Source organism: Camelus bactrianus, chromosome 16 (assembly GCF_048773025.1).
Source record: "Camelus bactrianus isolate YW-2024 breed Bactrian camel chromosome 16, ASM4877302v1, whole genome shotgun sequence".
NCBI lineage: Eukaryota > Metazoa > Chordata > Mammalia > Artiodactyla > Camelidae > Camelus > Camelus bactrianus.
Genome location: NC_133554.1, coordinates 49,270,451 through 49,283,213, shown reverse-complemented (window position 1 = coordinate 49,283,213; position 12,763 = coordinate 49,270,451). Strand labels below are relative to the sequence as shown.

The 12,763-nt window shown below is 52.6% G+C and overlaps 1 protein-coding gene across 2 annotated transcripts in view; it reads right to left on the bottom strand.

Moving 5' to 3' along the window:
* Positions 1–11,313, bottom strand: part of AXIN2 (axin 2) — a 28,143-nt gene extending 16,830 nt beyond the window's left edge. For both annotated transcript variants that reach the window (XM_074343519.1, XM_074343520.1), the window contains exons 1-2: positions 10,499–11,313; positions 2,740–2,880 (exon numbers count right to left, since the gene is read on the bottom strand). In XM_074343519.1, the coding sequence (XP_074199620.1) occupies positions 2,740–2,880; positions 10,499–11,313 (956 nt within the window). The remainder of the gene's footprint in view (positions 1–2,739; positions 2,881–10,498) is intronic.
* Positions 11,314–12,763: the final 1,450 nt, after the last annotated feature.

The window sequence follows — 12,763 nt, the reverse complement described above, 5'->3', positions numbered from 1 at the left end:
CCCCTTGGCACTGGCATCCTGGTTTACTCATCTCTGATCCAGGGCAGCTACACCAAGGGAGGGGCTGACCATGCCCTGAGGTTCTGCCACTTGGGACCTGCGGGCATCATCTACTGTCCCCCAGAGAGAAAGCTGCTAAAGGAGGGATTTGCCCTTTGTCTCCATCATCAAAAAGGATCTCACTGGCTCACACTCTCACCCCCGCTACCCAGGACCGCTGACTCGCAAAGTTAACTTCTCTGATCTCTGAAAGTGGCTTCCTCCTTGCTTTACATGCTGTAAGCCCACTAGTGCTTTAGCTCAAAACCGGAAGGGAAGGGCAAGAGCTTAAAATCACCTCTCAGTAAAACTGAGGATGTTTTTCTTCTGGGAAGGGGATAAAAGAAGAGGTGCGAAGGCAGAGGGTGCAGGGAAGAAGTTAGAACTTGCTCCCTCTTCCCCCTCCCCCAGCCAGTTAAAAAAAAAGTAAAAAAGCAGTGTGATCACTAATAAAAATAAAAGAAACTCAAAGTGGCTCAAAGGTCTCATTATCAACTGGTCCTATTAACATAAGTCATGTTGGAAACTTTCATGCTTGCAGGGAGGGGAGGAACAGGCAAAGGGCAGGGGCCGACGCCTGGCCTGGATCTGAGCTGTGCTTCTGACACGAGCAGTTATGGGAGCACTGGGCACTTCTTCCTCATCCGCGGAAGTCACAAGTGACTGCCAACCTTTCTGATTGGGTCCTGTGAGGCTCAGATGTGTATGGGGACTACACTCAAGTTATCCCATCATGAACCCAGAATAACACCTCCGTGATGGGGGCCAGGAAGCAAACCAAAAATAATCTCCAAGAAAACTAAACAGAAGCCTCAGCGTCTTAAGTAAACTATATTTGACTAAGGAGATTTCACTCAATGCCCTCATTCACATCCAGTTTACTCTTATTTTACACATAACGCTGACTCCCACAAATCCACAAATAAGTTAAAAGCTAAAGGGAAAACTGCTGCTAGAAAGAAACCCACAGTGGCAAAAATTGACTGCAGACAGAATGACAAAGCAAAAAAAAGAAAAAGCATTAAAAAAAAAAAGTGGGGAGGAGGCACCCAAATCTCCAGGGGCAGAAAGCGTAATATATTCTTGTATTCTGAGATCATATTACAACGTAGTAAGAAAACAGATCTTGGGATTAATTATTTGGATCAAGAAAGAAATTACGCCTTGTCTTAACACTCTTCAATAAAGACAGAACAAAAACATATTTTAAGAAATATGTCCATCAGAGGATAATATTTTTCAAGTTACGATACTTAAAGAGTTCAGTCCGTACAGAAAACTTACCTCTATGGAAGCCCTCATTTCTTCACTTCGGAGGAAAGATGGGTCCCCTCCCTTCACTTCCACTCACGTCATGGTGCTATTCTTTTATTAACATGGAACTTTTCACCTTAAGGATCTCTCCTTTTACTAACAGGGGACTCTGAGGTAACACAATAAAAGCCACCAGGAAAATCAATAGTAGAGGCCCAAACCAACCTCATCATCTTTCCTTCCAGCTGGTTCCATGCCGCAGGCCAAGCAACAGATCGTTGGCCAACAGAAACCAGATCATTTCAAACAAACTGGAAGAAGAGACAGTCCAGTTTTGGGAAGCTGAAAAGAACAAACTTGAAGTAAGTACGCCAGAACTTACAACAGCTCAATGGGCTTGCCTTTCAAAACTGTTCCCTTAGCAGAAGATCCTACTCCAAAATATTTGGAGGAAAGCCTTCAAAGACCAGCTCTGGAACAGTGGTTCTCAACGGGGTATCGAGAGACTCGCTCTTGGGGAGTTTTGCCCAAGCCCAGACTCCACCTCCTTCCAGCCTCCTGAATCAGAGTCTCCAAGGTTGGCGCGAGATGGGGATGCCCGTTCCACCACCCCAGTCCAATCCCCACCCACCTGAGACTCACAGAGAATCACTGTTCTCCATCCACAGAGGTCACGACTGCATGACCTCAGATGACCTCAAACTCGAAGCATGACCCTGCCCGATGACCTGCTGGCCTCATCAGACCACCCTGATGGCTTGGATTGCTTTCAGAAATCCCAGCCATCCATCTGCAAAAGAGCCAAGATCAGATACTACTTTGGACAGAACCCCCACTTAGGGGCAGAACCCCCAGCTGACAAAGGAGGTGGCCCACCAACACTCACTGAATTAACGACGCCCACTGGAGCACCCCTGTGAGGAAGCATTACACACAGAGTGGCCCTGCAGGGAGCTCTGGCTTTCTGACTCCCATGTTCAATGTCTTTTCCTTCAAAAGCAATCAACACCTAAACACAAACCCTTCCAATGCCACCCTGTCGCCCACCTGTTGGTTCTGCAGACAGGCTACCTGGGTTTCAAGACCAGCCAAGCATGTCTGCCCACAGGGAAGGCAGGCAAAATAAGAACCAGAAGATGGGCTTTTAAACTCATGGAATCTACAGATGTTCACCTTAACTTTCTACCTTTGCTTACCTTTTCTTCTGTTTAAAGTATCATTCAACTTCCCTTTCCAGGCTCTAAGCTTAACACTACCCAGATACCATGTGACCCTCCTAAATCAGCCACCCACCATGTGCACACTCCCTTCCCATCAGACAACTGTTCAGCAGACACAGATGGGGTGGGCAGAGCCAGGTGAGGATGGCTGACGGCTCTGCCCAGCTGGCCTGGCGGGGCCACGCTGCCAACCGCGTGCATGGTGGGGAAACCAGAATATGCTTACACGCTACTATCCGTCATGGACATGGAATCATCGGTCAGTGCATCACTGGATATCTCGCTGTCATTGGCGCTGGTGGCCGGCGCGAAGACATAGCCGGAACCTACGTGGTATGGGTTCACAGGGTCGCTCCTCCTGAAGGACCTGTGGGAAAAGCACAGTGGCAGTGCATCACCGACTCTCACCAAAAACCTGGGTCTCCAGGTGACCCCAGGCCAATCCTGCAATCCGTCCAAGGCCAACCTGCTGTCCAGGGCCAGGAGCTCATCCGGGAAGAAAGCATGCTGGATTTCTCTGCCCCCAAAGGCAGGTCTGGCAGGGGACACAGGACCCCAGAGGCAGCCCAGGGGATCTTACCAAGTTCTGAATAGACACTTGCAGAGAGGAAGGAAGAGGACTCTGCTCTAGGAGGGGAGGCGATGGAACGAGCAAGGGGAAGAAGTCAGTGGTGGTGGGATGCCCTCCCCATCTCTAGCCCCACACCCAAGCCTGTACCAGAAGAATACAATTTGGGGGCCCCAAGACATCTAAACCTCCAAACTCCCAGCCTGGCGCCCAGTGAGCTGACCGAGGGGACAGAGAGGCTCAGGACAGTGTTTAGGACTTCCATCCCACCCTGAGCCGGGCCTCTGCCGTGCCCTCCCCAGCCAGGCCCCCTGCCCCCGGGGCTGACTGAGGCCCACAGGATTAAAATGAGCAGCTCAGCTGTTTCGAAGCGAAGCCCAGGCCCTCCTCTGGTGTCTCCCGCCCTTTTGCTTCAGTGGCCTCTGCCTCCCCGTTTTGCCCTCTTGATCTCCTCCCAGAACAACCAATGTGCCTGTCCCCTGCTGGGCTGCATTCCTCTGGTGTCACCAGCCAGGGGCCGAAGCTGGGGAAGGAAGGAAGAAGGAACCTCTGTGGCCGGCGGGCTGCAGGTGTGGGAGGCCGCCCTTACAAAGACCCTGGCACACTCCGCCAGGCCCACCAAGTCCAAGCCAACAGCAACGGAACCAGTCCCAGGAGAAGGGAAAGGCCCAGAAAAGAGAACTTACTCCGTCAGGCCCCTGCTGCCGGTCTATAAAGGTGGCCCTGGGGTTGGCAGAGGAAAGGGACCCACCAAAGGTCAAAGCAGTCTTCTCTGCCCATGTTCTCCAAGCTCCAATTCGCTTACTCTGTGTCCAACACCACACTGGACTCCGCGGGGACCCAGCCCCGGTCTCTGGTCTCCTGACACCCAGGGCCTGGTAGGTGTGTCCCCATAATGAGGTGGGAGGGAGGTGCCACAAGGGAGGCAGACACTTGCCACAGGCTCCCGAGAGGGGCACACCTTTACACAGACCATCTCACTTAGTCCCCACAGCCACATGGGGGAGAGGGGGCCCTGGGCCCGTCTTGCAGCTGTGTTCCTGGGGGTCCTACCAGCAGGGCAGCCTGCCATGGATCACGGAGCTGAAGCCAGTGGGTGTGGGACTGATGTGTTTGGCTCCCACACAACCTCTCTTTCTGCCTCCTAAAGTGAACCTTGATGGGTGAGAAGGAATTCGAGGACCAGGGAAGTGAAAAGCAGTGAAAGGTCCTTCCAGACTGGGGCGGGAGAGCGGCAGGTTGGGTGAGGAAGCGGCTGGGAGAGAAGGGGCCTGAGGCTTCCCAGCAGCATATGGGATGGGCAGCGGTGGGGGGGGGGGCACGAGGTTGGACTGGAGGTGGGGGCAGGGTGGGCAGGGAGCTGCTGGCACAATTGGTGTGAGGGTCCCCACGGGGTAAGGCAGTGGGGCTGGAAAAGAAAGTGGAGGAGGCAGTCCCTGCCTTTAGGGAGCTTGTACTCCAGCTGGAGTGGCAAAGCAAACAGGAAAAGTGACACTCAGTCGTTAATGTTTCAGAGCCAGAGTGAACCTTATAAATTAGCTAACCCAACCAAGAGCCACCCGGGATTGGACACTTAGGATGGGCAGGGTCTTGTTTTCATCATTGCGGCACCCCTGGCACCCGGTAGATGCCCAGTGACGGTCTGCTACGCAGTCATCTTTCATCTTCACAACTACCCAAGGAGGTAGTGGAGCTGTCGGAGGCCACCTGCTAGAGACCTGGCCATGTGGAACCCACACCGGACTCCTGGAGGAGTTGATGGTAGCAACGACCTTGACTCAGCTGGACTGAGTTAGGCCAGAACGGAAAGCTGGAGCTTGGAAACGTTATTTGATGTAGCACTGACCCAAGTGCAAACAGGAACATCTCGCTTGAACCCGCTGACTTCCTTGGGCCGAATGGCCTTGAGCTGTCGCTTGGACACTCTGGCCCTGCTGTCCTATCTGTAGAGGGTGAGAGGCCTGACCACCTCCTAGGATGTTTGATGATGGTTACGTGAGGCTGGTAAGGCCTTCCATGACTGAGGACTGGTCCCCACGTCTTCAACATGGGGTATCCAGACACCAGGGCAAGAGAGAGAGGGGGGAGTGGTGACAGCCAAGGGGAGGCAGCTGGTTTCCTGGAGAAGAGAAGGGATGGGGGATGACCTAGTAAAAACAGCCTCGTAGATGACAAGGCAACCCAAAAGGAAGAGGATGGTTGTTTGGTACAGCCACTGAGCGGCAGAGCCAGAAGAAAGCGCTCCTCAGCAGTCCGAATAGACCTGTGCGGCGGGTTATGGAATCACCCAGCTTTAAGTCAGCCCGCAGTCCCCTGCTACCTGCTTGGATGCGCTCCTGCCTCAAAGCAGGATGGACGAGATACCGATCTTCAGGAACTCAGTAATGAGGAAGCTCTGTAAGCCCTTCAATAGGGAACAGAACTCAGGAGGTGGAGAGCTGGCGCCGCGTGGCTCCGGGCCAGCTGGGTGACCATGGGGGTGTCACAGCCTCCATGGACATGGCTACCCGCGAGCAAAAACATGCCGTTCAAACACGGCCATCTGCACGGTGTTTGCACATTCTCTGAAAGGCCCGACAAGGGCACTGTAATTTGGGGGGATCAGAGTAACACTCCAAAAAACCACTCACCAAGAAAAACAAGACTTTCTGGGGCGGCATGTAGCATGACTTATGATTACACAGCGTCGGTGTATTCACACATTGAGTGCCTGTCCTGTGCATGGAGACGACAGACTCCATGAGGGCAGGGACCAGACTGTCTTCCTTGCACGTGTCTCCCCGGTGCTGCGGGCAGTCTGGGGCACATGGCAGAAGCTCAAAACTTGGTTCAACCTCCTTTTTTGGGACCGAGGGGGTTGCTAAAGAGTTTTTTTTTTCATCTCAGAGGCATAGCAAGGAGATCAAAAAAGCCAAAACGGCCTTAAATAGCATTCAAACACTCTTCCCATCCCTTCGGTGTTGCTATCTTTGTGGTATTAACACATCAACAAGGTCCCAAGTGTCGGGGTCATAAGTCAGCCTCTGCAGGGAGAAAATGACTCAGTCAAGACCTCTCCCTCCCCAACAAAAAAAGGCTCCCCACTCAAGTCCCGTGTGTGTGCACACAGCTTTGCACTTTCTGTCCAACACGTGGATCCCAAAATAAACTCGTCTCCCTCCCTTCCAAAATAGAGGGCTACTGTGTGACCAGTAATTAAAAATGGAATATACTGCCCTGAGCTCAGTTGACTGCAATAAAGTATTTGGATTTTCCTACAATCATAACAAGACGAGGCAGAGGAAGGAGGCAGGATTGGGGGCAGAGGCAGAGACTCGATTTTTTTTTCCCCAGAATCCAGAACTTTGTCAAAATCGTCGCATAATTTCAAGAAAATGAATTAGAGCTGTTTTCTTGTGATTGCTTTAAAAAAAAAAAAAAGGAGGCAAGAAGCTCAACCAGGCTACAGTAATTGTACCCAGATGCTTTGATTGTTTCTTCAGGACTGCTATGCTCCCAGTTGCTGCAAGGCGTTTAAATTCCTCCGGAGAGTGGAGGCCCATGGTACAGACTTTGCACTGGGCATGCGTCCACAGACCAGGCGTGCAATTTCAATATGCAAAGGGCTTTCCGCTGTCAGGTAGCAGAGGCTCCTGGGAACTTAAGGGAAGGGAAAAGTCTGCAGCTCTCCCCCCCCCCCACCTCCAGCCCATTCTTATCTCTTATCTAGATGGGATGCTGTGGCCCCTGCCCCCTCCCCATACACCAGGGCAAAGCCCCATACAGACAGCACAATAGAAGTGACCTTTGGGACCCCTTTCTGGGTCCTCTCTCAAGACAATGCAACTTAAGTATTTTTTCTAAGGCCCTGCGTTTAAGGCTTTTCTTTTCAAAATTTACTCACAAAGTCACTCCCCAAAAGGCAATACTCCCTCCCACAAGCATTTTCTAAGGCATGACTGTGGTGGGGGGTGGGGTGCCTCAGTGCGAGGCCTGGCCCACAGATGGCATCAGGCAATGGGGTCTTTTGAAAACAAGCGAACTTTTACAAGTGCATCTTAGCAAGCTGCCCTCATCAGAGCTTTCATCCTCTAATTGCGAACTACTGCTTCCAGCATATCTTTCCTGTGGCATCATTTTCTTTGATAATTGAAGCCAAGCTTGCTTCCAATGGCTCTGCACAAAAATGGGCCTCATCAGCGGGTGCTTTCAGAGCACAGGACGCCCTGGGGACCGGCAGAGGGCCATCTGCTGGGTCCGGCTTATTTTAAGTGAGGCCCGAGGAGAAGGTCCAACGAGACTGATGAGACCGCCTTGGGCCGGAGCACACGAGGACCGACGCAGAGAGCGTCCTGTGCGCACAACACCGTCTCCTCCTGCCCAAAATAAACGCCAGGCTGAGCTCTGAGTCCCACAGCCCCCTTCGCACGCACCTCGACGCCTGCGTCTGTGTCTGCGTGCTGGGGTTCTGACACGTGCTTCTGCCAACAGGTCACTCTCGCTCTGGGTTATTTATAGCGACCATCAAAAGCCCAGGCATCCCACTCAACCACTCGCAAACCAGAGTCCTTCCCTCTGAGGATAACTCCTGCTCTTCCGTTCCAACTATTTATATTAAACCTGACACCAAATCAGTAAGGACACAAACAAGTCATTAAAAATGAGGCTCCTCTGAGTGCCCAGGGTAAACACAGGGCCTGGAAGACCAGCCTGTGCTATTGGCATCCAGCTGCCCAGACTGCTACTCAACAGCTGATGAAAGGGAGACCCTCAGCAAGACTCCTGCTTTCTGTTTCATTCATTTGACTGACTCACTGAGCCCATCCCGAAGGCCAGGTACCTTGAGTGAGGGGACTGGGTGGGGGAGGGGACTGAAAGCGTTAGAAAGGACCCCTATACATCCCAGGAACCAGCCGGGAACAGACTTCAGTTCAACAAGAAGAGAAAGTTAAGATGTGGGAGAGCGGGCATACCCTCTAACTTCACAATGGGCTAGAACCCAAGGGGCACTCTTTGAAAGTGATACCTGAACCCAGTTGCCCTTTCCACAGAGCCAATTAATAGCATTGTTAAATTAAACTAATTACAATGCTTTACATCTGTTCAAAACACTTCTCTTTACAAAGGGCTTTCATTGTTTATTATTTTGATCCTAATAGCAGCCTGTGACATAAACAGAAGGGATGATGCCCACTCACTTTACAGATGCCACACGGGGTTCACAAAGCCTTCAGCCCAGGTGGTAAGTAGTGGCTGGAACTCAGGTCTTTGAAAAACTCGGGACAGCTCCTAACACATGGTATGTACCCTTGAATATCTTGCATGTTAAAAAAAAAATTCAGGTATGTTTTCTCTCTGACAATGCCCACTGAAGATATGTGCATTCCAGGTAAAATATAACAATCATTTCAACCCAACAGTGGGAGAAAACACACACACACACAAACACATACACATACACACACACACACACACAGAGGAATCTAGTGTGGAAACACGAGGCCAACCAAAAGGTGTCATCTTTATATAAACAATGCCCACACAGTTCACAACCAAAAAGGCAAGTGCTGAAACACAAAGGATCCTTGGCCCCAGCATTCAGGATCTCAAAAGCGCCACAAGAGTCATCTCCATAAAGTTTAATCCCAGTAATATCCCAGCTGAGGCCCTTGGAGCGGGGAGGGGCGCTCGAGGGCTGGGTCTCTGTGGCCCACCCACAAAGGGGCGGGGTCACAGCAGGGTCCCGCCCCGGGAGCGCGGTCTTCCTGAAGATCTCCAAAACCACACAGGCACTGTTGACAAAGGTGGCACTCTGGGTCCTGACACTGGGAGACACAGAAGCCCCACTGTCAGGAGGCCCCTGGAGAAGCTGCCTTACCACAGGCCTTAAGTAGTCTCAGCCACCGCTGCCAAACGAGAGCAAGGCGGCCAGCGGAGGTTTACCCAAATGCTCACATAATGGAACCGGGCAGTGGTGGCAGGTGCTCAGTGCCTAACGACTGCCAGCCACAGAAGCCAGACCCAGTATCTCTCTCGGAAACAACCTGAACCCAGAAGCTTAAAGACGCAGAAACAACTCCTTTCACGTGATCCTTCGCTTCCTTGCAAAAGCCAATCCTTTTCCACTTAAGGTGTGGACCAGATGTCTGTGCATGCAGAGACTGGAGCCTAAGGCTGTGAGCGCGCCCCCTGGTGGTTTGAGTACAATCCCTTCCCTCCTTGCCAAGGCCACCCCAAGACCACACTGCTTCTAGGCTCAGACCCTGCTACCCTGCCCATCCTCCAGCTGCCCGACCCTGGAGGCCCCACCCTACGGAGAGAGGGCAGTCTCCACAGAGACAGCCGCTGGACCGCATCCCTCTGCCCTAGCATCCCTCTGCCTTAACACACGGAGAACTACACAATGGACAGCAAGATAAGCTGCTCAGATAGTAGCCCAGTGCCTGGCCCCCTCCCCCTGCCAGCCATCAGCAGCAACCTAGAATTAAGAGGCTAGTTCTCTTTTTTGGATTTGGAAGAGCAGAGAGAGAAACAGAAAAACTCATTCTAACAGGAGGTCTGAAGTCGCCGCCAAAGGTCAAGAACCTTAAGACTTGGCTATTCTATAAAGGGCTGTTTGTCTTTGAAGCCTCAGAGAGAAGGTACTCCGAGGCCCCAGTCCTCTCTGGCCAAGACCCTTTCTCCATCGGCACTAAAGCAACAAAATAATCAACTGGGGTCTGACGCTTGGGCTGCAAACATTAAAAACTCAGCTTAATATATCAGCAGGCTCCACGGCTAAGGGTTCTTCATTGGGGAAAGTCACAGGGCCTTCCCTCATTAGGAGGGTTTCCTGTTGGGTCAGTATCTCATTCTACAAAGAGAACCACAAGCTCAGTTCTTAAGCCAATTGCTGGCTCTTAACATAAAAGTTCAAAAGATCCCACTTACCCCCATGTTCAATGGGTGCACACGTTATTTCCTGTGCCTCCACCACAACCCAGCAGCCTCCCTGCCCACATAAATTCTACTCTCTACTGATTAGTGGTGAATGACCCCTTCCAAAACTGGTGCTCAGTGTATCTGATGACTCAGCGGCATCAAAAACTGCTGTCCTCTCCCTCCCTTCCTCCCTCTCTTCTTCTCTGTCTCTCTCTCTCAACCCCTTCTAAGACTGGCCCAGGATAATAAGTAACCCGCATTAATGAATACTGCCTGCCACTGTTTGAAGTCCGCACTGGAAGACTATAGGCATTTAGCTGTGTGTGCATCACTCTCCCTCCCTTTAAACAACGAAAAGCAAGATCAAAGGGTTCCTGACCAGCGGTCCTAGCTCAAGACAACTTTATCAGCTTCAGCAGCACATCCATCCATCCATCCTACTTAACTCAAAACATCTGCAACGTCCATCTCATCCTCCAATCCCCCACCCCACTTCCACCCCCTGCCAAGGTTTTACCTGTATGTGTTTTCAACAGTTTCTGTGGACCTCACATTTGCTGTAGCCCTCAGAGTTTTGCTGGACAAGCCAACCACAGTGGGTGACAGTTTGCACTTGAAGTCAGCACAAGTCCACTCCTCTTCTTCATTCAAGGTGGGGAGATAGCCACACACGAGCTTCAAGCTCCCCAGTCCCCCGTTACTCATGTAAGCTGTGTTTTCTCCCCCACTCCTCACATATTCGAGGTATATATCAGAAGTCAAAAACATCTGGTAGGCATTGTCCTCCATCACCGCCTGGATCTCAGTCTGTGCTTGGTCGAACATGATCGAATCAATCTGCTGCTTCTTGATGCCATCTCTTATGTAGGTCTTGGTGGCTGGTTTCAGCTGCTTGGAGACAATGCTGTTGTTCTCGATGTACCTTTTGTAGATCGCTTTGGCTACTCGTGAAGTTTTGGTATCCTTCAGGCTCATCTGCCTGAACCCATTACAGGCAAACCAGAAGTCTAAGGTATCCACGCATTTCTCCCTCTCCAAGAAAGTCCGGAAAAGATAAGCACCATCCTGATCACCCAACAAGGAGTGCAGTGATTTGGTCCACCTGGTCAGAGGGGAATCCGGAGATGCCCGCCCCTCGGGCTCCCCCAACCCATCCTCATTCCGCCTGGTGTTGGAGGAGACAGGCATGGGTTTGGTGACCTGGCCCTTTCCCACTCCGGGCTGGCACGGTGGGGTCTCCCCTTCTTCCCCTGGAACCGGGGGCCGCGGAGCATCCTCCCGGAAGCTGCTGCTGGGGTCTGGGAGGCGAGGCACCAACACAGCACTACTCATGGCTTGTGAGTTCTTCTCACTGAGTTTAGGAAATTTTTTTCTTCTTCCAGTTCCTCTCAGCAATCAGCGTGGTCTCTCTCTCTCAAGTCAGCAGGGACTCATCTGAGCCTCCTTTCTGGGAAGAAAAGGAAGAGGGGAGGCAGAGGGAGAGAAAAGGGTATTGATATAATCAAAACCAGATCTACCCAACATCAAAGCAAGAAAGTAAACAGGCTTTTCAACTCCTCAAATTCAAATCAAGCAACCCAGCTATCTGCGAGGTGCTCATCTAAAGTATCAGACGCTGCTTTTTCAAAGGCGAAATCTGAGCTCCCTGCACACTTGGGGAGGGGGGCGGGAAGGGGCGGAGAAGGTGAGTGGGGAGGGTGGGAGGTGGGGCGGAGTGGCTTGGGAGGTGTAAGACACCACCTTCCAAAAACCCACCCGGCCTCGGCGCACGCAGGGCAGCCAGGCCCGCGCCTCCCCGCTCCCCCTTCCTTCCCTCCCCAGTCCTTCCCTCCCCACTCCCGGATAGCATCAACTCAGAGACGCGCACCCGGAGCCGCTGGGCTGTGTGCAGGTGAAACCAATTTCGGTAAATTTCCCCACTCGGCTCTCCACACAGATAACTCAAGCTCCAAACGTGCCCTTCCCCGGCATCTGGTTCCCATTCCTCCTACCCACCCCTTCCCTCTGCACTCCCCCTTCCCACTCCTTAAAAATTCAGAAGATTCTCCACCAAAAAGAAGCCCGCCCAGCACAGGGCGGAATGGGCTCCCAGCCTCCCAGCTGGAAACCACCCACCCCCCGACCCTGATGTAAATGTTCGCTGCGCCCCCGCCTCCCTCCAAGAATCCGACTCAGTCTACACTTCTGTCTTCCTGGCTCCCCCAAACCAGAAATCAACTCACTCAGACAAGACTTTGATCTTCAAACTTTGCGAGAGAGCAGAGAGGCCTCAGGACCCCCGCCCCCGTGCCCCCCGCCCCCAACCTCCCGGAGTCGCAAACCCTACAAAACCGGGTCGGAAATCGCCTCACGCTACCACTGCCAGTGCCAAGAATCCCAAACTCTACTGACCACAAGCCTGTCTCCTTTTTCCCCCAAAGAAAAAAGTCTTATCTAACCAATAAACAAGCTGCTCTCCTTAGCAAGGGAAGGATCAAACTAAGGAGAGGGCAGGGGCGGGCCGGGAGAGATGGGGCACGACCCTGAACCAGGGACTGGGGATCCCGGGCTCGGGGTGGGTGTGCGTGGCCCCGACCGGGGCCTCAGGCTGCCGGGCTGGACAACTCCGCCGGCAGCGGGCGTTACCCGGGCGGAGGGGAGGTGGGGCAGCCCCGTTACCTGGAAGACGAAGGCGGCCCGAGGCCCGGCTCTCATCTCCGCCGAGCCCCCCTGGCCTGCCCACCCCCGGCCCAAATCCAACCCAACACGTCCAGAGCCCTGGCGAGCGGGCCGCAGAGCGCGG